At 40.0% G+C, this 27,944-nt stretch overlaps 1 protein-coding gene across 3 annotated transcripts in view; it reads left to right on the top strand.

The window, feature by feature from the left end:
- The window catches only part of HECW2 (HECT, C2 and WW domain containing E3 ubiquitin protein ligase 2), a 98,504-nt gene that overhangs the window by 41,558 nt on the left and 29,002 nt on the right, over positions 1 to 27,944 (top strand). For all 3 annotated transcript variants that reach the window (XM_066322552.1, XM_066322553.1, XM_066322554.1), the window contains 13 exons: positions 884 to 959; positions 2,766 to 2,935; positions 5,468 to 5,610; positions 8,435 to 8,535; positions 9,098 to 10,432; positions 11,698 to 11,793; positions 14,163 to 14,313; positions 14,680 to 14,783; positions 17,904 to 18,028; positions 18,639 to 18,824; positions 23,208 to 23,342; positions 26,103 to 26,205; positions 27,239 to 27,335. In XM_066322552.1, the coding sequence (XP_066178649.1) occupies positions 884 to 959; positions 2,766 to 2,935; positions 5,468 to 5,610; positions 8,435 to 8,535; positions 9,098 to 10,432; positions 11,698 to 11,793; positions 14,163 to 14,313; positions 14,680 to 14,783; positions 17,904 to 18,028; positions 18,639 to 18,824; positions 23,208 to 23,342; positions 26,103 to 26,205; positions 27,239 to 27,335 (2,822 nt within the window). The remainder of the gene's footprint in view (positions 1 to 883; positions 960 to 2,765; positions 2,936 to 5,467; positions 5,611 to 8,434; positions 8,536 to 9,097; positions 10,433 to 11,697; positions 11,794 to 14,162; positions 14,314 to 14,679; positions 14,784 to 17,903; positions 18,029 to 18,638; positions 18,825 to 23,207; positions 23,343 to 26,102; positions 26,206 to 27,238; positions 27,336 to 27,944) is intronic.

The raw sequence follows: 27,944 nt of genomic DNA, 5'->3' as shown, positions 1-27,944 counted from the left end.
TCACATTCTTCATCTACACCCATTTTTATTCAGCTTCTTTGCATCATTCAACAGATCAGATCCTGTTCTATCACTGGTATTAATCCTCAGGGCTGTGTTTGGCTCAAACTTTTTCTGTGCCACCTCTCCTGCCTAGCAGTGAGTGCAGTGCCTGCCTGGGAACCATTTGTCTTCAAAGATCTCTCCATTGATGTCTCTGTGATAGATTATTCGGCTGGATGCACGTCTCCTCTGTCTTGAAAGACAAATCCTTCTGCTTGTCGAAAGAGACAGACATTAATACATGAGAAGCTTTTATTCTGAAGTAGTGCTTTACCTAATGAAGGATTTCAGTGGAAACCAAACCTCAAAATCTGTGAGGCATAAGCTTTTAGACCACATTTATATTTAGATGTCTGATGTGCTTTTCTGTTTAAAAGGAGCTTTTGTTAACAGAGCTGAAAGATTTTTTTAGTCTCTCTTTGATCTCTTTGCCTTTTTTTTGGTTGCACACTAAATTATCTATTTGTGGAAAGTGACAAAAGTTACATATGCTGTCACTGGACAGCTCAGTGCTTTGATGTGTATTACAAATCCATACTGTTGTTTGTTATTTTACAAAAGGGAAAGCTGTAAAAGATACAGGTTTTCTCTGGTTAATATTGTCTGCATGTGTATTAGCCTATACACGTTCTGTTTGGAAGATTTGGGCTATTGGTATATTAGTACTGTGTGACATAAATAATAGATATTTTGCTGTAAACTAATGTTGTGGCTGAGTCTGTCTGTGGTAATAGAAACTATTTGGTCAGATCCTTCCCTAGCATGGTACCTTAAAACTGCGTTATCATCCTCAGACATGTACAAAGCAGATGAAAACTTCTCTTCTTTTTCTCCTCTTCAGATGGGAGTAGAAGGCACGGATGAAGGTGCCTCTGGAGCCCAGCACTCTAGGAAGTTGGTCAGCTTTACCCTATCAGGTAAAAACCAACACTTCTCTGTGTTCTACAAATTATTGTTAAAAATGTAAGTTGCTGTTCTGAAATAACATCAAAGATAGAATGCTTTTCTTCATTAACCTCTGTAGGAGCACACTCTAGTGGCTTGAAAGATGTCATTTCTTTAGAACTTCTGTTTATTGAAAACCAGCCAGAATCATACATCTCCAGGAGTGAAAGAAATGGATTTGATATATCCCAGCAGGAAAAATTTAGGGAAATTTCCAGTTTGCACAAGGGACAGTTCGTCTCAAATTGAGGAGTGGAAAACATAACTTCGAACTAAAATGCAGTCTGGCTCTATCACTTTGAAAAAAGCAATAGCTGCAAATTGTGGTTTAGAAAGGGAAAAAAAAATTCACTTGTAACAGAGCTAAGCTGTCACTACAGTGAAATAGCTGTAGGGGTGCAGTCTACCAGCTTCACTTGTTTTGATTAGCACTTTATTCCAGGGAAATCTTGTGTGAGATGGAAGCATATTCAGCTTGAGCAAAGGCAGATGAAATTTGCTTCTGAATCTTGAAGAGCTGACAATAAAAACGTGTAGAGATTGTAGAGGTAGAGTGGAAAAAAATCCACTGCTTTTTGAAATGGCCTTTCAGCAGTTACCTGAGATAGAGCTGATAGGTTGTACAGACTCACATAGTGGACTGTACAAGTAATTGCTTTGTGAATCTGAAAAACCTGTTTTGTTTAATAGACTGTTATGATTCTGCCTGAGGAGTCCCATGAAATAATTTTGAAAGGTGTATTGACTGATAGGCTTGTGACGTGTGTCCTGTAATGGTTTTGGGTTGTTCATTGGCACATGACATTTTATTTCATTGTGTTTCTACTGTGTGGCTTAATCCACATTAATATTGTGTAGAATTCTTTTTTTTTACCAAACCACAGGTATGGCATTTAATTTTAGAGCAGTGAATTCTGCCTGCATGTATAAACTGTATGTTACAGTTGCATTGTTGCATGCAGCATACTGGTGTACTTAATGGAAAAAGAGACAAGTCTTGTGCTTCAGCAAACCTACAGAGAAACAGAGAAATATTTCACAGTTAAGTTTAAAATCTAATATTATAGAAAAAAGTACCTCTTTATTTTTGTTGTTGCTGAAGCTTGCACTATTGTTGAAGCCCTTAGTCATGACAATACGCTCCTGAGGAAATTATTATTTATTATTGTAAGTGGTGAGGGCTGCAGTACTGAGGTTTCCCTAGGAAGAAAGAAGCCTTTTCAGAAAACTTTGCCTCCTTTTATGTGAGATGGATTATTTGCTCTGTTGGGAGAAAATTGCATCATAGTCCAGAGCAGACTTGGTAAGTTACATTTATCAAAGACTGAACTTTTGGAAAGTGTCTGTTCACTGCATTACCTCCCATACAGTTTTTATCTACTCTCCTCAGCCAGAAACAAAACAAGTACTGTGTGATTCATTTTGGGCCGTTTCTGTTGGGGTTTCTTTTTCTTCTTTGAGTGGAAATACCTTAGATACCTTACTGAGAAAAGCATTTGTAGGTGAGCTACACGTTTATGCTTTTTGTTTTACAAATAACTGGAGGCTCAAATGTAAAATGAGGATGTTGATACCTTTCTTCCTTATATTCTTTTGGGAAAACACTTGATTTCCTGCTGTACACTGGATCCAGTTAATGTGTGAGTACTTTTAAGTTGCTTTATTTAGTAATCTATGGTGAATTGATTTCCTGGGTAGTATTTTAGGAATACACTACTTTGTGAACTAGCTTTAATTTACTCAGTTCCTTTTTCCTTCCTTCTTGTTTTGCTTTATAGATATTAGAGCAGCTGGGCTTAAAAAAGGCATGTTCTTCAACCCTGATCCTTATCTAAAGATGTCCATTCAGCCAGGCAAGAAAAGTACATTTCCTACCTTTGCTCACCATGGTCAGGAAAGAAGGTCAACTATCATCAGTAACACAACTAATCCTGTTTGGCACAGAGAGGTAATGTATCCCTTTGGAGAGCTGTCTGCCAGCTGATGCAGTATACCAGGCTTGCATTTTCTCCTCATGCATCAGTCCTCACCCTCAGAAAGCCACGAGCTGATTTTGTAGCTAGTTATCTAAAGTGACACAGAAATTTTAGTAATTTTAGGAGCCCTGTTGGTGGATAGAAGCCGTTATCATCTGCATATTAAAGCTGGGTATTTAAGCTGCTGGCAGGTTTTTATTCCCTTCTCTGCTGAAAAAAGCTTAGCTTAGAAGTCACTTAGCCACTCTGTAGATTTCTTAAAATTGCAAAAATAAATTGATCAAAGTTGGATTCTATGTTGTGAGAAGACTCTTTAAGAGAAATTACACTACATGAACATTTATGCTCAGTGTTTGCAACAACTGTGCTTTTGGAAATTATATTTTTGTAGTGTGTATCAGGTGACAAATTTTCAGTTTTCTCAGGCTGCGGGGATGCTCTTTCCTGTAGCCCCTGGAAGCTACACCTTGCAGGAAGGAAAACCCAGGAAGGTGTTAGAGCACCACTCAGCAAGGGGGGCAAACAGGTAGTCAGGCAGAAGCCAGTTTGCCAAACATGTTTGGATTGAGTAAACTGTGCAGATCCCATGGAAGGAGCTCAGTCCCACAACTGTCACTGAATGCAGGAGAGCAAGCCTGTGCTTTTGGAGATGAATGTTTATGTGGCAAAGTGAAACTGCTGACACACATCCGTAGCCCTTTCAGGACTGGCAAGCCTGTACTGTGGTGAATGTTAATGTATTCTTTAGGAAGATGAAAATCGAGTAGGTTTTGGGAAATGTTTCCACAAATCATAAAGCAAACAAGCAGTAAAGCAGAACGGAGCAGGGCCAGCATTAGCACTGCCCTGGGGTGCTTGGTTGTGGGAAAGACTGTAGATGTGAATAGTCTTAAAAATCTTTGAAACGATTGAAGTTTTGATCTCTAAACTGATTCTCCAGTTTTCCATCTTTCTGTCTTTCTGTCTGTCTATCTATCCAGTAGATACAGAGAAAATCTTTTCCTCCCCTTTTTTTTTTCTCCTGCAGTTCTCCTTGGCTTTGGAGCTTATTAGAAAAGAGATAATGTTCACTGGTGCACACATTGTATCAGCTTGCTTTAGCTGATGGATCTTCCCTGTAGCAATGCTCTGACAACAGCAGTTATGATCCCATTACATATTCTGTCCTCGTGGTGCAGGATTGATCCTGTTTTGCATTTAATACTTTCTGCAAAGTAATTTGCAATATTGTAGCAAAGTGAGAGTGACCAAATTTTTAAGTTCTGTTTATCAGAGGAACCCAGTTGTTACAGCATGTTGAAGTTGCCCAGCATGAGGAAGGGATTTTATTCCTGACCTAGTTTAATTGGTGTTTTTGAAGATGTTTATGCTCTGCCTACAGCTGAACTGAAGAGCTATTTTTCCTATTGTTCCTTGTTCAGTATATCTTTGGCTACCTAACCACGTGTGTATTGGGCATTGTGCACAGGTTGTGGTTTGCTCAGAGGTCATAAAGATAGCAGATGGTAAAAGTATAACCAGATGACCTTTTTTTTTTCTGAGTAGGTTGTGCCATACTTGGCTTGTTTGTTTGGAATATCTTAAAATCTAGATGACAAGTACAAATTTCGGGTTCCTAAACTTGTTTTCCTAAAGGAATTTATCATCCCACTGTATGTGCGTGTTTGTCTGTGTTTGTCTGCCAACATGCTTGCTTAGCATTTGTCCTGTACCACTTTTGAATGTTTTGGCCATCTTTGGGCGGACTTGACCAAGCAGAACAAATCTAAGAGATGAAGTATTCACAAAATGCATGAAAATGAAAGCTGAGGGGAGTAACTGTGTTAATGTTCCCGTGTAGGGAAAGGTGGAAGAATGATTTTACCAGGCATCAAGAAATCGTCTGTAAATTAGCACCATATTGTTTAAAGGCCCCTAGTGTGGGAAACGCTTCTCTTGGAGTTTGCTGAGAAGATTTGTCAATGTTGGGGCAAAACTCCATAGAAAATTCTCCTTCTCTAGTAATGCTGCTCCTGAGTGTACTGTATACCCATTGCCCTTTTGACTTCTGTCATGCATACAAAACATGAATGCAAAGCATGGTGTTGGGAGGGAAATTCTGAGCACAGCATGGAGCGAGACACTTACTTCCTTCCTCCTGCATTAACCTGACAGAGTACAGCAAGGATTCCTTCTCTTTTTGCTTTCCCCTATGCAAACAGAAGCCAGCAGTAGGATACACAGTGTTCCACTTTCTGACAGAGACCCTGAAAGTGCTTTTATCCAGTGCAGTTTCTTACTGAGCAGTTCTTTTCAAGGAACAGTGAAAGGGAATGGGGAACAGTAAAAAGCTAGTTACATATGCAAGAATTCATAAATTAATGATGTTGACATTATTTTGCCATGTAGAAACTGCTGCCATCAGTCATTACTTCTGGAGTTTGCTGCACATTAGTAGTAATTAAGAACATTCTTTCTGAATAAAGGTGTATTGATATGGTGTCAAATATGTTCTTTCCTTCCAGAAATATTCTTTTGTTGCACTTCTAACAGATGTCCTGGAAATTGAGGTTAAAGACAAATTTGCCAAGAGTCGTCCAATCATCAAGCGCTTCCTTGGGAAGTTAACCATACCCGTTCAGAGACTGTTGGAGAGACATGCAATTGGGTAAATGAACACATTCTTAATGCTAACTTGTGTTCAGCAGGAAGACTCAGCATCTAGGATACTGAGAGCAAAGAGCAGCCTTTCTGGCTTACTGGTACAGACCAGCAAATTTTTACTACATCTGTACTGAGAAATATATTGTAGTTTTAATAGCTTTATTGCCTGACTGGAAAATGGCAATGTTTCTATCCCTGTCCTGAATACATGTACCTATGTTTGTGTTGATGTGTGTCTATCTTTTTTTTTTTTTTTTTTTCAGCTTAATTTCTTTACACAAAAAATGTTGTTCACAAGAAACATTATCCTCTGGCTAGCTAGCCAAGGAGCAAGGCATTATCACACTACTACATGATTGTGTGCAAATCTTTTAGAACAAGCAGGTATAATTGACTGACTTCTTGTACAGTCAAAGTCTTTTTAATTGTCACTTCAGTGATCAGAGATGAAGTATTCCTTCACTGAATTGGCCAGAACTGCAAGGCTGTGACTCTTTATTTTTCAGAGTGCTTCTAGTACTATACAATTAAAACTGCCTGTTGTTATGAATAGCTCACTGATGGAAGTCAAAATTTACCTGTTGTGCATGCCTTTTGTAAAAGCCCTGCCTCAAAGTTTGCTAAAGTGAATGTGTCTCCATTGATTTAAAAAGCCACTGGATTAGGCCCATGAGGAGTGATGATGAAATTAAATGCATATTTTCTTCTTTAAATCTTAAGGGCATGGCACTGTCATCACACTTTTACAAACTGGCCTCCTTTTTCAAAGATATTCCCCTCAAAGTAACAAGTTGCATAAGGGGAGAAAATCAAATTCAATTTGAAAACAGTTTTCAGCTTTACACTTTCAAAGTGGTGTCTAGACTGGTAAGTAAAGGAAGAATAAAATTGTAAGAGTAGCTTAAAATTTTGATAAAACCTTCTGACACAGAATTTATTAAAAAAAGTTTTTTAAAAAGCCTGTCCATTTGTTTTGTAGTGGTATCCAAGAACAGTGCAGGTATATACACAAATATAACTTTTATAAGAAGTGCCTCACCTTGGGTTTCAACAAATTGTGTTTGGTTGAACAAGCAGCTTTTTCTAATAAATTTGCACACTTGTATACACTCAAAAATAGCACTGTGATACAGTCTGGTTTCAAAACCTACCACAGGGTATTTATTTCCTTGCTTAACACAAAAATGTTTTTCTGCTCTGGGATTCCTGGTGCTGTGATTTGTTGAAATTGCCAGTTTGCTGTGTTCATCAGTTCTCACCCCTGTTTTTTCAGACCATTAATCTGGAAGACATTGCTTCTTTTCTTCTGCATATTTCAGTTCTACATATTTGATATATCAAATCTTCTTAGGAAAGGAGAGGCAGTATAAGAAATATGTATTAAGAATATGGGTATTTGGTTAGTTTGCCATAGTGCTGTTAGAAATGACAGTAAATTTTTTTGCCTCTTCATCTGTAATATGTTTGTCCATTTTCAGTTTTTGGGTAAAGGCAGACAGTATTTCACCAAAGGTTTTGCAAAGTAAAGTAGAGGTTAATGTAGATGTGAAGCAGAAATCTACCAAAACCACAATTAACTGCTAATTCTCTTGCATTTTTATTTTGTCAAGCAAGTATAACACTGTCATTTTGGTGATGTTGAGGATGATTATTAATGAATAAAAATGTGAAGTCTGGAATCATTCATATTTAGACAAATTCTGCCCCACTTTTAGCTGTAGTCATAGCTCACAAGTTTGTGTAATGAAATGTCCAGTGACTTTTAATTTCCTGGAAAACAGGATAAATGAGCATGAGAGTCATCTAGAATTGATTCAGCTGAATACAGAGAAGGCATTACTCATGTCATGGCTTCCTCTATTCTTGAATGGCCTGGAGTAATATAAAACTTATATAAAAAATGTCTAACTGAAGACTTGTAGCTGGAGTTCAGAGTGAGAAATCCGTGACAGGTTCTGGAGACACTACTGCAATAATTTGCTGTCCTGTGGGCTGTGGAGCAGCATGGGGAGGGGAAGTTCCTTGTCCACTCAGAGCCTTTTTCCCCTAAAAGTTTATGCAAACTGCTACAGTTTATTTCAGTAATAACTGCATTTGGTTATTTTGCAATAGGAGTGCTCCCAGTAAAGGAGAGGTGTTTATACCAGTATAAAGCTATGTGCATAAATAAAAATAATTTCCTATGGAGGTCTTTAGTAGCTCCCTCTTCTTTCTTCAGCTGTCCCAGTTGTGCTTATGAGAGCTGAGGCTCTCAATTCTGACTGTGCCTAAATAAGAATGTACAGCTTGGGATCTGATCCAAAGTCTCAAGGCTGATGATACAAGTGTCTAATCTAGTCTGAGCCCCACTGAATTCAGTAACTCTTAAGAATGTACTTAAAGATAAATTCAAGATATTAAATAATAGCTTTTCTAAATCAGAAAGTAGAAGTGCTTTGTTGAACATGAAATATTAGGAAGTAACTATTTGTGACTTTTGTACATAGTAAAACCACAAGGGGGCAGAAAGGTTTTGTTAATTATAAAACACTTTGTGTTGGAGAAAGGAGGAGGTTAGGAGAGATGATCTTTGCAGTTTAATGTCTTTAGAACTTAAGATATTTAGGTAGGTATAAGAATTGGTGGGGCACAATCTGTATTGGGAATTGATCAAACATAGGTTTTTAGGCTGCTTTATCTGCTAACTAAAGGTATTTTACACCATTGTGTTTGTGCTTTTTCCATGCAAACTGGAGTATGTGGCCAATTTTAAGACCAGAATAGAAATTAAATACTGAAAACATGTAACCAGAAAAAATTTTAAAAACACAATATTTTTGATTTTGCAGAGACCAGGTTCTCAGCTATAATCTTGGCAGAAGGCTCCCAGCTGATCATGTTAGTGGGTATCTCCAGTTCAAAGTGGAAATCACATCTTCTGTTCACGAAGGTGAGAATTTGTCTGGATCTCCAGACAGTTGTATGGAGGGAGTTGCTTCATATTTCTGTGTCTAGGCTTTTTTGTTGTTGAGACATAATATTCTTTCTCATTCATGTGTGGTCCCCCTACTACAGATTTTTTTCTATTGGGATTCAAAATTTATATATGGCAGGTATGCCTTGGAGATGGCAGTTCCAAAACCACCAACACTTAGGATATTGTTCTGGATTTTCTTGGATGGATTCTAAATGAATCTGCTTATGATTCTAATTTTATGTTTGACAGTGCTCTGTCTTTTGAAAGCAAAATGGGAATCCTTTGAAGTCATACTGCCCACCTCTTAGTTTTTCTGTATCCTACAAATGAGTATAGACTTATACAGAGAAAATTCTGTGAATGCTGTGCTAACACTGTAGACGCCTCTGTTATTTTGATTGAAGTTTCTTCCATTAGTTTTCTGATTGAAGTAAGCAAGCATCTTGGAGGATGTGTATTTTTATATAATTAAAGTAGAATGAACTATGTGTTGTTACTGCTCTGTGTTTCACATTCAGTCTTCCTGTCTCTGCAGATGCTTCACCAGAAACAGTTGGCACTTTGCTAGGAACCAACTCTGTAAATGGAGACTTGGGGAGCCCCTCTGATGATGAGGACATGCCAGCCGGACATCACGATACATCCACGGTGTGTTCCAATGGCCCAGTCTTTGAGGAATCTTCTGGAGACACAATCCTGAGACACTCTTTAAGGACTAGTAGGACTCTGGAGACAGACCAGGATGAGCTGACCTCTGGTGCTTCAAGATCATCCCCTCCCAGAGGGCGCCAGGACTCGCTAAATGACTATCTCGATGCAATAGAACACAATAACCATCCCAGACCAGGGACATCAGCCTGCGGTGACCGTCCACGAGGAGCCTCCCCAAAACTGAGGAGTAGCTTCCCTACCGACACAAGACTTAATGCTATGCTTCACATTGACTCAGACGAAGAGGAGCACGAGCTGCATCAAGACCTGGGTTTTCCATCTTTGGAAGACGATGGTGGTTTAGTAATGCTTAATGGTGCTACCAGGAATGTTGAAAGAAACGAAGTAAGTTCCTCATCAGATCAGGTAATGCCAGGGCCTGTAGAGACTGAAAGGGTTTCAGCCTCCGATGCTCCTTTGCCGTCAACTGACGACCAGCAAGATTCTCTCCCGGAGCTTCCCGCTCCCGAGGAAGGCGGCGAAAGCCTGCAGGGTTCTCAGGCTGAGGCCCCGGCACAGGAGGCCGGCAGCGAGTCCTGCGCCCCTGCGGAGGCAGAGCAGCCTCCCGGCGGCGCGGACACGGGAGCCGCTGAGGCCGCGGGTGGCAGCAGGAGGGGCGTCAGCGAAACGGAGTCCATTGACCAAGGCTCCGAGCCTTCCCAGCTGTCGTCAGAGACGGAGCAGAGCGACCCCGCTCGCACCGAGAGCGTCAGCGAGGCCAGCACCCGGCCCGAGGGCGAGAGCGACGCCGAGGGCGCCGACAGCTCCTGCAACGAGAGCGCGACCGTGCGGCGCTCCTCCGTGGAAATGCGCTGCTCCTCCTGCGAGAGCGCCAGGTTTCCCGAGACCCCCGCCTTCTCTTCCCAGGAGGAAGAGGAGGCAGCCTGTGCCCCCGAGGCGGCTGCGGCGGAGCCGGGTGCCGGAGCACAGGACTCTGCGGGCGCCGCTGGTTCTCTGCCCGCGGTACAGTTACCTCGGGAGGAGGCGCAGGAGGCTGAGGCGGGTGAACTGCAAGACCAAGAGGAGGCAGAAGAAATCTGGCAAAGGAGGAGAAGCCTGCAGGCAGCAGCTGCCCAGAGCCAGTCTCAGGATGAAGAAATTGAAGGAGCCCAGGCAGCTTGTGAGGGTGCCACAGCACAGCTTGAAGGGGCTACTGGAGGTAACAACTGCAGGAGGCGCTGTCTGGAGCGACCTTACTGCATCTGAAAACAAAGATCGTGAATTCCTCGATTTCGTTATCTTTCAGGATTTTTTTTTCTTGTTCCTTTGAATTTCTTTCTTTCTTCGAGAGGCTCTTGGGTGTTTTTGATTTAATGAAAAATCCAAACCTGAAATATCTTAAATGTGTTTCTTTTAAAATTGAATGCATTTTAATTCTTGAGAGAGGAGTGAGGAGGATGAAGAGGAGGAGAGAATTCCACAGTATTACCCTGCTCACTAATGAAAATGGTGATGAGGGACAAAACTCCCTAAAAGTATGAGATGCAAAATAGAATTTCTATTTGGCTCTTTTCTTTTGAATATTTTATATTTGCATTAAAACATAAGGGTAATCAAAAGAAAAGGGAAAAGAAAAACAATAATTTTTTGCTCAGCTTCAGGCTCTTTATCTTCCTTTTTCCAGTTCCTTCTCTGTCCAGATGGATCCTAGCACATTGGAACCTTGGGAGGAGAAGAATGTGTTACCCAAGTTAACACTGTAAAACTCTTACCGGTTTTAAAATTATTTTAACAGTTGAGAATTTTCTGTCTCACAAAAATCACTGAAAATAGAAATGTGTCCCTTATGGATTGTTTCCAAGCAACTTTAATAATGGATTATCTGTTCAGTTTCTTCAGGGACTGAAATGTATCCAATCAAGTGGGTTTCTGAATGCATCTTTTTCATAGCATACCAAGAGCTCTATATAAGTAATAATTTATTCTTTTCATGAACGGGTTGTTGACTTGGAAATAATAATTTTGGTGTTTATTTCAAATGCTGTCAATATTTTACAGCATTTTCTGGATATTTAGGATTCTCTTTATTAGGTGTCAGATTGCATCATGTTTTTTCAGATCAGTTTGGCTGCAGCAAGGAAGGACACACCTCCCACTCTTAAGGTTTTGGATGAGGCCAGGTGGAGCTTTGTCCTGGGGTATGGCTCAGGCTCAGGTTGTTTCCATGCTCTGGTTCTGGCTGCTCACAGATGGATGCAGCACATCCCAGAGGTGATGTTTCCAGGGCCAGGACATCCCAGAGGAATCACTTGTCTAGAACTGTCAGCATAACTTATTTTGGCCCCAAGAGCAGATGACTGTTAGATATGTCCTGAAATCTCGTAGTCCTGCAGAAGCTTTAACACAGCTTGCTCAGTTGAGAGGCAACTCTAGGGCTTTCCTACATTGACTAAAAAAAATAATTTGTGTGTGTTTTGATTCCAGGTTCTCCTGCCAACGGCCATCAGCCCTTGAGGTCCCTGCCTTCGGTGCGCCAGGACGTTAGCCGGTACCAGAGAGTGGATGAGGCTCTGCCACCAAGTGAGCTTCTCCATGCTTTAATTGGGGGATGAGCTGCCTGTGCCTCAGTACTGAGAGTTCATTACATTTCCTTTTTGAATGGGAGAACTGAGAATGGACAGCTGAGAAGCTGGAAGTGAGGAGTGATGATGGCTGAGTCCGGTGTTGTTGTTGTGATTATTACACCTGGTGCACACAGACCTGCTGAGTGTCACTCGTGCAGAGACAGTGCTGCCTTTCCTGTGTGCAGGGCACAGGGGCAGGAGATGGAGTGATGGTGCTTGTGAGGCACTGCGAGGTGTCAGGCACTCTGTAATCTCTGAATAGTTCTTGTGTGGTAATGTTTTACAAAGGAACATACAATGTCCTTTATATCTGCAGATTAACTTAAAGGTGTCTGTGCTTTCCTTGCATTTTTTGAGGCAGAGTGAAGATTTGATATTAAAATAAACCTGGACATTAGGCAAGTTACATGAGCTTTAACAAAGAAATGAATTGTAATTTCTCTCATGCATATGAAAAATATGTTGCTCTCAATTATTGAATTTATTAACTTGCTTAACCTTTGAGAAATGAAAATCTACTCAGTACTAGGTATTCAAAGAAAGGACCCCCCCTCTCCCCCAAAAAAGGTACAGAGCTGATAGGCAAGCATTGCTTTAAACCAAATATGAAAAAAAAAAAAAAAAAAAAAGTAAATTCAGACCCACTGAAGTCTGTGTGCAGCGCTCTGATACTTTAAAGGAATTAAGATATTTAGTGCAAAATGAATAGATTCCTATTTCCCAGTATGGTATGGGACTGTGTTTGCCCTGTAATTGGAGCAAGTAACTGGAAGGAGCCTGATAGCAGAACACAGATACAACTGTGTGTGGAAAGTCAGGATGATGATATGGTTGTGTTCCCTGCTGGTTCTGTTATAATCGGATTAATCTTCTGATCTTTGAGTTAATTAACTGCCACCCTATTATACCAGTTCTACATTTTACAAAATCGTGTCTGGGAGACAAATATTTCAGAAATGCACAGAGATAGCTGGTCCAGTTCTGTTGTTTCAGAAGAAAACTATACACTACAATAACTACTTGGAAAAACTGCTGAAATGTTAGTGGGAAAAGCTTTGGCTGTGCAGTATTTTAACATTTCTGACATTTGCTGGGTTTCTGCACAGTCAAGCATGGCATGATGCATGTACACACCACTCCTTTACAGTCAAAGCCTAATACAATCTCTATGTAAATAAATCATTTGCTAATATTAATAAAGTCTACTAGTCATTGCCTAGATTCATTTTTTTTCTCCAAAGCTCTGCTTTCAGATGTGTGACAGATTTAATATTTTAATTCTGAAAACGTAGAGAAAATATTAAGAATATGATTTTGAGCTGTAAACTGTAATTTCTTTTTAATTTGGGTTATATTCAGTTCGTTATTTCACCAGAATTTTGAAAGTATAGAAGAAAAATATGTGTATTTCAGTCTTGTGTTAGGTCAAGTTAAAGAACAAGAGAAAGAATTTAAATATTTATCTTTTATTTCTGCCTATAATGTGCAATAATATGCTCCAGTTCCTACATTCCTGGGGAAAAACTGACAAAGCTTGATCATGAAATCTCGATCAATGACAATTTTGCAATTCAGCAAGCTATTTGTAACACATTTGACTACCAGTGATTTGATGGAATATAGGAACATAGCAGAAGACAGCTTTGTCCATCACAGTGCTGATGCAGATGCTTTACTTTGGAAGCCAATGCCCAAGTGTTTAAACTTGTGTATTTAAAATTAAATGCAGGAAAAAGTGGCTTTCTTCTGCAAGAGCATATTACAGAAGTGATGACTCTGTCAGAATTGGGCATAACCACAACAAGAAAAATCCCACCTTATACAGTGGTTTAGGGTTTGACAATTAGCAGGATAATCAATTCACAAATGTAAATGATTTGAGGGTTTTTTGGGGTTTTTTTGTTACTTTGGGTTTTTTTCTCCAATGAAAAATTCTGTTCTTCCTGGAATAATTAGGTGTTTTGTTTTGTTTACAAACTCTGGTTTAAAAACTTGAGTGTTTTTATTTTATCAGCAGATACTACTTTCACTTAGACCTACAGTATAGATAGTCTCATCTAGACACCTGAGCTCTCAAAGACTGTCTTTCAACTGATGTGCTAAATGGTTTGCACATTTTCTGTAGTTGCAAGTGTCTAAAAATCGGGCATGTCTGTTTCTGCATAGATGTGTATTTTTTATATACATATGTCTATGTCTGTGTCGTAGTAGTAATTATTATTGACACCTGAAACAATAGGTAGGGTTACAAAAGTGACAGAGGCCAAAGAAATCAATGATTAACCCCCGGCCCTCCATAGCTGACAGTATTTCATTGCTCCTTAGACTGGGAGGCTCGCATTGACAGCCACGGGCGGATTTTTTACGTGGACCACGTGAACAGGACAACAACATGGCAGCGACCCACAGCTCCCCCAGCCCCACAGATTCTCCAGAGGTCAAACTCCATCCAGCAGATGGAACAGCTGAATCGTCGGTAAGAACTACTCTTGGTGCTTGTGAATTCTCTGTGCTTGCAAAGCTGCATTCACCATGCAAGACATTCTTGCATCTTATATACATGGAGACAAGGCCACAGCTGCTCCCCCAGCTGGCCTTATGTGGTTATTTTTATGTGGCTGTTGCTGTTAGTTTGCATGTGAGTTCCAGGGCTTTTGTGTTCCACCTGTGATCTTAAGCTATGTGATAATGGTTGTCAGAAATTCAAAAGGCTATTAATGCAGAAATCAGAGGTCAGTATATATTAACCTACACGTCAGAAAATATGGGTAGGCTCCCTCAGAGCCAGGATTGGGTCACAGTTACCATATACTATATGTAAAGTCCAGTTTTCCAACCCTAGGTACCAGAGCATCCGAAGAACAATGACAAATGACAGGTCTGAAGAGCACGCAAATGCTGTGGATGGAGCTGCAGAAGAAGCTGAATTTCACCATTCTAATTCAGGTTAAAAAAGTTTTTTTTCCCCTTCTCCAAAGAAGGAAGCACTCATCTCATAGGTGGTTTAGTGAGAATACATAAGGCAAACCCTAACTTCTTCCTCTGAAAGTCTGTGTGAAAATGAAGCCATTTGTTTTCATTGCTGTCTAGTTTTGAGGGTTATGACTCAGCCTGCTCAATATGCTGAAGAGAAGATTGTGAGATTCAGAGCACTTTTCTGTCAGTACCAGACTGGTTTAGAAAGCAGGACATTTGCAGTGAAAAAATATAAAATTGTGTGGTCTGACTTACAAATATTTTGACTATGCTAATGCAATTGAAATAGTAGAATGTAGAACTAGAAAGGGATTCAGGCAGTCATTGACTGCATCTCTGTAGATAGATTGGATGAGATGTTCCTAGGCCATACTTGCCAAGTGCTGTCTCATGTGTTCTTATATTCTCCACTCAAGGGACATTCTTGAACTTTTTTAGACAATTGACTCATCATTCTTCTTAAAACATACCCTTAAACCCATTGCTTCCTAGTCTTTATTTCTGACTTCCAGTTTTAGGTCTCAAATTAGTTTTTTGGCCTTCTCAGGATTGTCTTGAGTTGGTGTTCAGCTTCTGAAGAATATTTCAGAAAATCAAGTAAAGCTATGACTCTGCTGTACTGAAGAGGTTGTGGAAGTGTCTTACATAAACACTGCTTTTACATTCCTGCCAAAGGTTTGGTTTTTGGTTGGTTTTGTTGCTTGGTGTTTTTTTAGTAGTTTGACACTAACCAGTGTTCGGTCTTTGATCAGGTCCTGATCTTTGTGTGCAGAACTTTGGCACAAATGTCTCTTTTCATCTGGTCTTTGTGAGTTGATTATCCCTACCTGCACACAGATCTTTGTACTTTTCTAATGTGCCCCCGTGGTTTTGAATCTTATCTATCCATCTGCCCAAGTCCTGCACAATCTACTGATTGGAGCCAGTTTTGTCTTCCCTATCCAGTTGTTAGTAGAAATAATGAGTAGGGCCAGACCCAGAGAGATCATAGCAAAACATCTTGGTGGATTCTTAGAGCATTTATCCCATTCCCTCTGTGAACTCCTTCAGACCTCTGAAAGAGCCACCAATGCCTCAGCAATTGCTCCACCTTGTTTCCTGCCTGTTCCAGTGCATGTCACCTGACCTAAAGGCTTTGAAAACCTTTAATTTGCACCACAATCTTTAACCTGCTCTCTCTCACCTCCATTTTTTTCACTCTTCTGATAGTCTGGCCAGTGTTAACCTTTGCAATGAAGATAGGAAGACAACCCTTTTTTGAGTTCTGAATATCACTACCTTTTTTCTTTCACTAAGCAGTTTTCTCCTTGGTCATCTTCCTATTAAAAATTTACTAACACATTTATAAAATTTGTTATCCATCCAGTCCCTTACACAGCTGTGTGGCGTCATGTGCTTTGGCTTTGTTTCTAGCCGCTCATGATGTACTCTTACAAAAGTCTCTCCTAAATTAATCTGATATGCAAGCAATGCCACCCATTTTTGAGTTTCAAGTAATTGTAGAACTTGAGATTTACCCAAGTGTTTCCCTTTTATTACTTGTAGTCTTCATTTCTGTTGTAACCATTTCCTTTGCTATCTTTGTGAATGTGCAGCCAGATGGTTTGGGCTGTACACAAATCAGCTTTGAGCAAATTCAGCTGAATAAACTTTTCATAAACCAAATTCATAAGCCTCAAACTGCAATAAAAATCCACCTGGTGACCCCTTCTGGTTTCCAGATTGCCCAGACTATGTCAGAGGAATTACCTGCAGCAAGTCACAGCATCTTCTGGGGTGTGAGAGTTGCCTGGTGTACACCCAAGTTTTGTACCAGTGCAGAGTTCACATAAAACTTCAGTGCGTGGCTGTGTCTGCAAGACACTTCAGTGCGTGGCTGTGTCTGCAAGACACTCCCAGCCCAAGTATTCAGGCACAGCTTCAGGAGCCTTTGTGCCACTGTGCCTTCACCCCATTCATGACGTGCTCCATGTGGGACAGCGTGAGGTCTATTGTTTAAGCAATGTTTCTAAAAATCCTCTTGTTTATTTATTTTACCAGTTGCTCTCTCACTTCCTGGTTTCCTTTAATGTGTTTATTCTCTCCATTCCCTTTTTCCATATTTACCTGTGCATACTTAGAATTTTACCTTTGTTATCCTCCTCTTTTGTTATTTCTTCTTACTTTTCCTTCAGTTTAGAGTCTCATTCACTGCCTTTCTGCTTGTGTTGCTTGTGTGCTATGATCTTTTATATCCCTGATAGCTGTGGCCTACATGGTTAATATTCATTTGATGGAGCAGTGTGCACATACTGCAATGTGTAAAAAAGAAAGAAACTGAAATGTAGATGGCAGCACACATTTTAGTGTAATATCACTGAAGACCAAATCTGAACTTGCAGTTTTTTCATTTACATTAAAAATATGCTTCCACATATCTTCAAAGAGAATTGGGGGCAACAGTTTTGACATTGTAGCAAACACCACTCAGTATATTTTCTCTTCCTTCCTGGTACTGAAGAAAAATCAGGGCACTTCTGTAGTTGCTAGGAGAAGACACAAATGTTTATTGGAAGTTGAAATTTGAAAGGTACTTCCTTGGCAACCTGATTCTTACTTACATAAGCTGCTTCAATACTGTACCAAGACTGGGGCTGTGGTAATGGCAGATTTACTGTTTGTTTTTCAAGAAGGAATGAAACATTTATAAGTGGACAATGACATTTATATCCATTACTTAGCATTTAAAAAAATAACTTACCTGCATACAGCTACAGTATAGCGGTGCAGACATGCCCAGGGGACTTTCTTGCATCTTATAAACAGGCACAAACTTGGTAACCCAAATAATTGATGTGATTTTCTTTTTTTTTTTTTTATGACTGTTTACCAAAAGCCACAAGGAAATGTTATTAAACTAAAATTGTAATATTTTCAGAAACTTCAGTGTTATATTAGAAGAAATTTGGGTACACTCATGTGGACAACCCTCAGTAAACCTGAAATAATTGTGTACTTATTGCTTGCTTATGTGATTCACATCAATATAGTTGTTTGCAGGGATGTGTTGGTAGTAACTGCTGGAAGTCTTTGTCATTTATTTGCTCTTAGATTTTCGAAGAGAGAATGTGCTGCCTCACTCTACCTCCAGATCCAGACTTACTTTATTGCTCCAGTCTCCCCCTGTGAAATTCCTTATCAGCCCAGAGTTCTTTACAGTGCTGCATTCTAACCCTGTGAGTATGGTGGCTACAGCTCAAAGGCTTTCATAAATATGTGCTTATAAATGCTGTTGTTTTGTGTACAAATATACTGCTCAGTGTTTGATGGTAAGATATTGGTAGTACATAGGGAGGCTAGATTCACTCATCATTATCCTCTCAAATTATTTGGCTATCAGAGCCATCCTAGCCCTGTGATAACAATTTTTATTTTCCACTTGATTCTTCATCTTTCTTACGATACAAAATTATTTGTTTATGGAAGCAATAGCTTACTTACTGGGCTTTGCACAAGGTGAGACACAATTCTGAGAAAGACCTTCCTGCTTAATGGCAATATTTGTTTCCCCCAGATTGCCTGGTTTATATCAAAGTATATTAGAGGTCACACTAAACAGAAAACCATCTTAATATATATCTTTTCCTTTTTTGCCTGTTCTTCAATGCTTCTTTTTGCATAGGTCCCCCCTACAGTGGTTCCTTGTGTAATGGGATTTACAGTGTAAGGAGAAGCAATGGACTGAGTAACTCTTCTTCTGCAGGCCCCCTTACAATGAACAGGGTTGTTTGTTGTGGTGAGAGCAGTTTTCTCTTTGGAAAGCCTTTGCTGTTGTGTGTTTCTCAGAGTGCCTACCGCATGTTTACAAACAACACGTGTCTGAAGCACATGATCACCAAAGTCCGGCGGGACACCCACCACTTCGAGCGCTACCAGCACAACCGGGATCTGGTGGGCTTCCTCAACATGTTTGCCAACAAACAGCTGGAGCTGCCCAGGGGTTGGGAGATGAAACACGACCATCAGGGCAAGGTAACTCCACAGGGCTGAGGAGGCCTTGTGCTCATCAGTTTCTGACTTCAGATGGATGTACTCGAGGTAAAACAGATCGTCTGGGACAGCTCCAGGGAGGATCACTCTGGGGATTGAGTTTTCCTTTGAAGGAAAGAGGTGGTATGGAGTAGGTGTCCTTAAGAGGTATTAGAGATCTTAAATAGTTGCAAGTCTCACTGATTTTTTTTAAGCAGGTATCAATTTTCAATTTCCTAAAAAAATACTTTGATATCACTTTTTTAGTTGCAATGTAAATTTTATTGTAACCTTAAGCTAGTGCATCCTCAGTATCTAGAATGTTGTAATTTTTGTAGAAAACAGGAGGGTGAAAAATAGGCTGTGATTAGCATGTGAGGCAGTGGTAAGGCTTATCAGTTCATTAGGTTTACTGGCATATTTAGCTTCTTGGTTCTTAGATTTATCACTCTCAATATGGTTAGCTGTGAGAGTCCTTATAAATAATAACCTTGATGCCTGCAAAGATTAGACAATTCTAAACTGAAGGGTAAAAATGCTTGAGGGTTGTTTTTTAGATTAGTTTAACTCTGAAAAGCACTTTGTTTTTTCATTAGACACACAATTAGGAACGTGCAATTCTACTAATGTTCTTTGCCTCGCTGTTTTCTGTTATAAGTCATTCTTGTTCTGCTCAGTTCTACAGAGGCCAGTTTTCTCCTGAAGAATAGGGCAATTTTCAATTTTCTTTAATACGTCCTCCATAGAGAGGGTTAGACTTTTTGGATTTCTGGGATGGTGTTTGGTAACATCAATGCTACCACAGTATTAATCAAGAAGAGGAAGCACTGAATAAATTCTTACTGGGATTTCTTAACTTTGAGTTAGTCTTAGTATTGCTCATTTTCACGGTGTTGAATTGTCTGTGTCACAAGTGCCACTTGTGGCCAGTGGATGGAAAAGCCTGTTCAGCACTCGAGAGAGACCATGGCCAGTACCTGGCAAGACCATGGAAAACTGCCTTTATTAAAGCATAAACCTATAGAGAAGCAAGTAGAACTTAGCCATATGTAGTATAAGTATATATTACACAATATATAATTATGTTTCCTTTCCTTAACTACTCTTCCCTGTTGAGAAGAGGTTCTCCTTTATTTTTTCAAGTATATCACAGTGGGAGCTTGGTGCTCTTGCTCACGAGGCACAGTGATGGTCCTGGCCCTGGTGCTGTGCTGAGTAGTGATGTTTTCACTCCCCCATGGCAGTGGGGTGCTGCCTGCCTGTCCTCTTCGTGGGCTGTCTTCCAAGGTCAGCTGGGGACTGCCCACCTCTGAACTCCCTCCAGAGCAGCACAGCAAAACCCAGCTGCCCGCTCCTCTTTGGCTCCTCTGTGTATCCCCTACAGCAGAGAATATCATGCAGTCTTCCCTAAAAGGTCTGGTGTGACTACAGTGTCGCTTCTGATGGACATTACAGATGATCCTTCATCAGTCACCAACCACAGGGAGGCAGAAAGCCATTAGAAAGTGTGGTAGCAGGAAGCATTTATATAGGTTTAATAGGCCCCTGAGCTGAACTTTGAGATTCTGCCTTGCTGTGTCCGTGTGTATGCAGACATGGTACAAATAAGTTCATTTCTGCAGTGCGTGTAAGCACATCCAAATCTTAAAGCCAGATCCAAGTCCTTGTGCTTTTTAATTAGATCTCTGCAAGATGTGCAAATACATAGGCAGTTATTAGAGGACATTTTTGGTTTTTCTGTCTACAACTAAAGAAATCATAGCAATTGATTACTGAAGTCTTCAATGGGAAGAAAAGGTATGTTAGCAAGCTTCACAGATTTTAAGTGAAGGAATAACTAAGGCAACTAGTTGTATTTAATGGGTTAAATATAGTTTTGGCACTACCTATTTTATGTCAGTCTCTTCAAGCATTGTAGATTTATGGATTATAGCTAGGCAGGAGTTATGAAAGGAATTTTTTTGAAAGGAGACTGTCAACCACACTGTATTTTGAGATGTGTGCCAGTGGCCACATTAGCCCAAAGCATTGAAGCTCCAATGGTTATCTTCACCAAAGCTTCAAAGTGCTAATTTATGTTTTGTTTTAAAGTAGGCTACTACTTGCTGGCCTGCAACCATACATATTTAATAAGGTCTGATTGTCTTTATCTTCATGTCTAAACTGAGTTGTTATTTAAATAGAATGCTGTGGAACACTGCATGCAGTACTAGAGTGCTGCATTAACTCAGTACTGAGTGGTGCAGCTCTAGGTGGTACTACCTTCTATATTGAATCAGGATTTTTTTAATAAGTGATTTACAGTATGGTGTTGACTTAATGAAATCAACCTGTGTTTTGCTGAAAGTGCTTTACATCTTATAAATGTACACAGACTAGATAAAATAGGAGGACTTAAGAAAACCCCAAACTAACCACTTGCTAGTAAAGTAGGTAGATCTTACCAATCAGGAGCAAAATTTTCAGAAAGACTGGCTGTTCCAGCAGTCTCTTCCAGTAATCTGCCAAGCCCCAAATATAAATTTCATTATGGTTTTCATTCTTTCTCACTGGTTTTGTATTCTCTAATCTGTATACTTGCACTGCAGGGTGGCATCATTGTTTGTAAAGGTAAACAAGTCCTGCATCAGGCTCAGATGTAGCAATTAAAATTTCCTTTTTGGAATACACTTTATAGTGTTTGAACTGTGAAACAATTTCACTTGCATATCTGTGACTATGTCAGGTGGTCATAGCAGGGATTTTACTGCTCAGGTGATGGGATTCCTTCCTTGTAAACACAAGCTACAGGTACAGGGGCTGTAGGAGCTTGGTGCTGTTTCCTGGAGCACTTTTTGCTCCAGAACTGCCACAGTTGCAGGTCTGTGGATCTCTCCATATGCTTCTCCTTCCTTATGAAATGGAAGTATGAACATTTTCCCCCATCACAGTCCATAATGGCATTTAGTTGCTGTATAGCATGACACACTGGTTTGTCTGCCTACCTTCACAGCAGTCAGAAGAACTGCGTTTTCTCTGGCCTGGTTTTCCCAAGCAGTCTGAAACAATGATTCCATGAATACTAGAAGCTGGTGTTGCTGCCAGAAGAGTGGTTCTGCTCTGCTCTCCTCTCATCCCTGGTGAGCTGATTGAGGTTAGAGGAGCCAGCAGGGAGAGGGACAAAAGGAGAGTAATTTTAGCCTGGACCAGCTCCCTTGATGGGTTCACTGCATGGCTACGAAAACACATGTGCCAGCACAAGGCAGGAAGGGCACACAGGGGATGAAACAAGTGGTCAGGAGGGGGAAAGATGAGAATGTTTCTTTTGCTGACACCACAGGAATAAATTGTTTGTGGAACTGTGGTCAAGTACCTCACGGGTAGCCAAATACAGAAATGGCTCCCTCAGTGCCTGACCACCTCTCTGCTGGTCCAGATTCTTTGATTACTCGAACCAGATGTCACTTTCCTGTAATTCTCCTGCTCAAAACAAAGATTTTTTTTTTTTTGCCACTTCCACATGTTTCCAGTATTGTGACAGAAAATGTGGAGTGTGTTGAAATAGAATAGTGGTGGTTTCCAAGTGCAACAGTGGTGCTGCAAAAAGTTTAAATTTCAGGGCTTAGAAACCTTTTTGGTTCAAATTGGGTAGAATTTTAGAAGGTTTTAATTTTCCAGTATACATGTTCCTGTGACCTTGTTTTCAGCAAATGGTTGACTGGACAATATGTGGTTGTTCTCATCAATTGTCTGATTTAAATTTTTTGTTGCCATCATCTTTGTGTTCTTGGCTGACCTTTCTTTTGGTTTTCAGAGGTCTTTTTTGTTTGGAAGGGTGCTTTAGGGTTTTTTGGGGTTTTTTTGCATTTTATTTTGGTTTTTAGAAAAAAGGTCAGTGAACTTAGAATAGCTGTAGCAGGAATATGGCAAAAATACCTGCTGGTCTGTAATCATATTTCATCACTGGATGCAAGCTTATATACAGGCAATTGTCTTCATAATTATATGGTAAATACTTCACAAAAGGTAATGGGTTTGCCACTTAATGACACCTTTTTAGATGCTTATAAGGGCATGAAAAGGAGACTACAACAGGATTACTTTTATTAGATATTCAAGTCTTCTCTTCTTGTCAGTCATAATAAAGTTTCCCACTTCGGATGCTTGTCAGATGAGAATTTCAAAGGACTTTATAGACACGAGCAAAGTAAGGCATTAAACAATTCATCCCTTCGATGGGATGGAGGAGTGTTATCCTCCTTCTGCAGAAGGCAAATGCAAGCCACAGCAACAGATTTCCCACAGCCCCTCCTGACTGAATGAAACCTAGATCCCCGACAGGCATTAACCTCAGAGATAATTAACAGAGTATCGGTGATGAACGCGGTGCTCCCTGTCCCTCCGCAGGCTTTCTTCGTCGACCACAACTCGCGCACCACGACGTTCATCGACCCGCGGCTGCCCCTGCAGAGCAGCCGGCCCACCAGCGCCCTGGTGCACCGGCAGCACCTGACCCGGCAGCGCAGCCACAGCGCTGGGGAGGTGAGTGGGGCCTCCGGACACCCTCCTCCTCCACGCCGTTCCCTGTGGGGAGGAGCATGGCTCTTCTCTAACAGTGCAGCAGTCATCTGTAAGGATTTCTTGGTTTTTGTGCTAGCCGCTGATGCTTTTTACATGTATGAATTCAGAGGAAAAATACAGAGTTTTTCTTATTTTGAGTCCGCAGTAACCCCACTTAACCACAGGGGAGCATCTGATTACAGATTACTGATTCCTCTATCCAGTCTTTCACTCACAAAATGTGGATTGTCCGGCGTGGTGTCTGCCGAGTGTGTTCATACACAACTGTGAAAAATAAGAGGGGGGAAAAGATGCATGTGTGACTATACATCTAGTTTTGCAACTTTATCATGAGGTATAAAAAAATCATACCACACATAGCTTTTTCAGACTGTTATATGCCTTTGGATATGTATTTTATCTCTACTTTCTGGTCAGAAATACGTGGAAAATGCTATTTTGTTATGTTGTCATGTACCATTTTCACTGGCTGTCCCCATATTCTTGTTGTCACTTCTTTACACTTGTAACCCTGTGTATGTGCAGTGACTTGGACTTCAGTTGTACTTTATTTAAAAACCTCTGTTGGCTGCAGGTTACCTTTTCAGGAGAGAGCTATTGCATGCTAGGAATTAAAGATAATACAATTCATAATAGCAAGAGAAATGCTCTGATTTATCCTTTTCTTAGCTCAGTCTTGTGGCAGATGAAGGTCTGCCAGACCTCTGTTTCACAGCAAAGATGAATCTTGTCTGCCACTTCTCTAACAGACCTTCCACTGAGCTGCAGCAAGTGCCACAGCTCTGGCTGCATATCTTCTCACATCCTGTGTGAACATGGTTTAGTCAGCCCCCTTCTAGTGTCAGGTATATTTTGCAAATGGTTTTAAATAGCATTTTCCATCAATTTGGTGATGTCTCTATAAGGCAAGAAAGCTACAAGTGCCTTCATGTATTTCAACTATTTAAATCTTGAATAGGGTAAAGCAAGTAATTCTGTTGTGGTTTATAACATAGCAGAAATACTTTTTTTTCTTGACTTTACCCAATATGCACCCAAATTATCTCTCTTTACAGCATCCAGTAGCTCTGCACTTAAAACAGGTATTTGTGGCAACCATGCTGCTGAAGTTGTCAATGCTTCAAAATGAGTATAGTTTATCCAACAAGAAATTATCATATCTATTCCATAGTGCTGCTTACCTGTCAAAATTTTCCACTCCATCTAGACAGATGAAGTTCCTTAAACTATGTGTTTACATGCAATTTTAGGAGTGCTTCCTTGATATTGTTATAATTGTAACTTGAATTGAAGTATAATCCCAGATAGGAATCTCAAGCATAGCAATTCAATACAGTGTTACCATTCTAGGATTAATGATGCAATGATGTTCTTTTTGCATATGTATGAACCTGAACACCAGTTTTTCCTCTGCACTTTGGGGCTTATGTATTGCATATTGCATATTTGCATTTTCCCCCCTATTTTTAAGCTTTTGCTTAAAGGAACTGTACATTATTGCAAAAGATAAGTCCTTAATGAAAAAAAAATCAAAATGCTTTCTTTAGCTTTAACTTGCCATGAACTTTGATGTTTTGAAGCCACTGACCCAGTTTTTACAGAGGGATGCTCTAAAGCAAACATGAACCAGTGTAAGGAATGCCTTTTTAGCTGAAGCTGAACTGCAGTGTGAAGCTGGAGCTAATAATAATGGCATTCCTTTTCCAGCACATTGCCTAACAGGAAATAATTCTTCATTTTTCTAAAAGAATATTATGAGAGAGCAAAAAGGTCTTGGGAGATATCTTGGGACTTTTGCTGCTTTGTGATTTTAGAGATTGGATTTAAAAGCAACCTTTTATAATTTGGTCTTTTGCAGTTAGATATTTTAGAGATCTTTGAAGCTTGGGAGTGCAGTTCACATGCTAGCCATTACATGTAGGCAGATAAATGGAGAAGTAAACAAAGAGGTCCAGCAGGATGAAAAAGAGGTTGACCAAATGTATTATAGAGATAAAATACTCAATACTGAGAAATGCCTGAAACCTCATCACACAGTAAACTGCAGCATAAACAGCCCTGACATAACAAATGCCTCTAAGAACAGTTTTATATTGTGGTTCTACCCAAAAAATTCACAGTGCAATTTTTTTAAGCCCAGAAGGTAAATACAAAAAAAACAGAACAGTGTTTCTGAATTATTCTAGGAGCCATGTTTTTACCAATTTTGGACTTGTTGCTCTTGCCTGAATGTGAACTCATTTCTTTATTCTCCTTTGAGGCTTCAGCCACAGACTTTTTTTCACTTCAAATTTAGGGAAACTCCATTCATGCACAGAGGTAATAGAGGTGCTAATGAAGGAGCAAAATTTGGTTTCCAAAATGCTTCATATAGATAAGGGTGTCCATGAGTTACAAAAGACAAAATTAAATTACAAAATTAAGAAAGGTATCCTAGTTTTAATTTTTTTGGTCTCTTTTCAGAATGAGACAATTTAAAAATAGTAGTAAATTTTGCATCCATTTTGGTTCTTCCTATTAATGGGCCCAAAATGCTAAAAAATGTTTTGCTAGTACCTGTCCTAAGAACACAGCTGCTTCCTGCTGCAGTGGTTACTGGGGATGATAAGCAAAGCCTTGATGTACATACCTGGTTTTAAGCTGTATAAATTCTGACTGTTCTGTGCCTGAGTGCATGTGCTGGCACAGAGACACTCACTGTGGTTACTTGCACGTTTTCAGGTCGGAGAGGACTCCCGTCATTCAGGACCCCCAGTTTTGCCAAGACCATCCAGCACATTTAACACAGTCAGCAGAGCTCAGTACCAGGATGTGGTTCCAGTGGGTATGTCAGCATGCAGCCTCTGCTCAGAGGAGCTCCCCATCCCTGAGGGGTCATGGTGCCGTGCACTGCTGGGGTTTCCATTCACTTGGGATGGGTTGAAGGCACCATTTGTTCTGTCCATCAGCATTTCCTCACTGTTCATTTGGAACCTTCAGAGCTGGAAGTGTGCAGAACCAAATGACAGATGTGTTTTAGTTCCCTAGCTCACATACTCTGTGTGCTCGCAGGATGAACTGAAGCCAGGGAGTCAGATTGGGTCTTGATTGGGCTCCATGTATTCCCAGTGATTTTTAACTTTTTTTTTTTTTTCTTTTTTTTTCTTTTTTCACAAGTTCTGAGCATCTGTTTTGGCAGAATTACAGAGAGTGTTAATCAGCTTGCAATTAGTCATTAGCTTAACTTCTGTTCTCAGTTACATACACACAGAGTTACTGACTTCTGTGCCACCACGTACAGAATTTAGCTTATTAAATCTAACAGCTGTCACATTGTGCTAAATCAAGATAAATTAATCCGATTAACTATAACTGGCTCTTTGTACTGTGGCATGTTTACTTGAAAACCTCTGTCCATTTAAATCCTCCCCCTTGCCATGGACATGGTGTGCATGCTTCGCAGGCTCAGCCAGTAATGAGGATTTGATACGGGTGTTTCCAATGGCTGCTTATTGTTTGAGAATACATTTCAGTGCAGTAAAAACCAAGGTCCCTGCAACTTTATTCTAACAATAAATATTCTGGTTTGACCATAGCTAAGAGTGTGAGTGCTAAAATATAATAGAAATTGATATTGAATTATGGCTGTTAGCAGTGGAAAGGATATTTCACAATGAGATTTGGTTCATAATCAAGAAGCATATTCCTTACAAGACAATGCAATTGGTAGCCTTACATACAAAATTATTAACCCAATACTTCTAAACTTAGAACTGTGAGGGTGAATTATGTCATTATTATTGAAGACTCAGAAGGAATGGCATCCTTTGTTTTGGGATCACCTTGTTTCAGCATGTTATTTTTGTTAATGTTTTCAGCTTACAATGACAAGATAGTTGCATTTTTGCGGCAGCCCAATATCTTTGAAATTCTACAAGAGCGTCAACCAGATCTTACCAGGAATCATTCACTCAGGTAAGAAAATGAATGAAGTTTGCTATTCCCATTCCAGTAAGAAATGCTAATTACAATTAGCTACTTTCATTAATTAACAGTGGAACACAACAGATTGTAGACTTCTGGTGCATTCAAACATATTCGTAAAGCTGTGGAAAATAGTTGTTTACTGTATATCTGTGTAACAGCTTGTAACAAGGTTGAGGAGAACAGAGGTAATGTTTTATTATCAAATAAAGGTACCTACAAGAAAATGTTTGGAACAACTGGCATAAGAGATTTGCTGATGTCTTCCTAATGTGCCAAGACAGCTGGATGGCACAGCAAATGTGCCCATTCATTTGGGTATGTGTACAGCTGGGAGCATGAGGCAGAGTGGCGTTTGGGGTTGTCCTTATCTTCACAAAGCACATTTGCAGAAAGGCTGTCCTGACCTCCTCATTGGAGTCAGAATTGTCAATATCTCTCCAAAATTTACAAAATGGGATAGCTACAGATTTTTGCACAGTGCAACAAGATCTGAGGAAGGATGGTCTTTGTTGTGTGGCTGTTACACCTCCCTCACACGTCTAGACTTGGAAATGGAAACACTGGCAACTTGGATAGTAGTGACCAGAACTGAAATGA

The sequence above is a fragment of the Sylvia atricapilla genome, chromosome 7, assembly GCF_009819655.1.
Source record: "Sylvia atricapilla isolate bSylAtr1 chromosome 7, bSylAtr1.pri, whole genome shotgun sequence".
Taxonomy (NCBI): domain Eukaryota; kingdom Metazoa; phylum Chordata; class Aves; order Passeriformes; family Sylviidae; genus Sylvia; species Sylvia atricapilla.
Note: the sequence above shows the minus strand (reverse complement) of the source record. Positions and strands in the feature narration are given on the sequence as shown.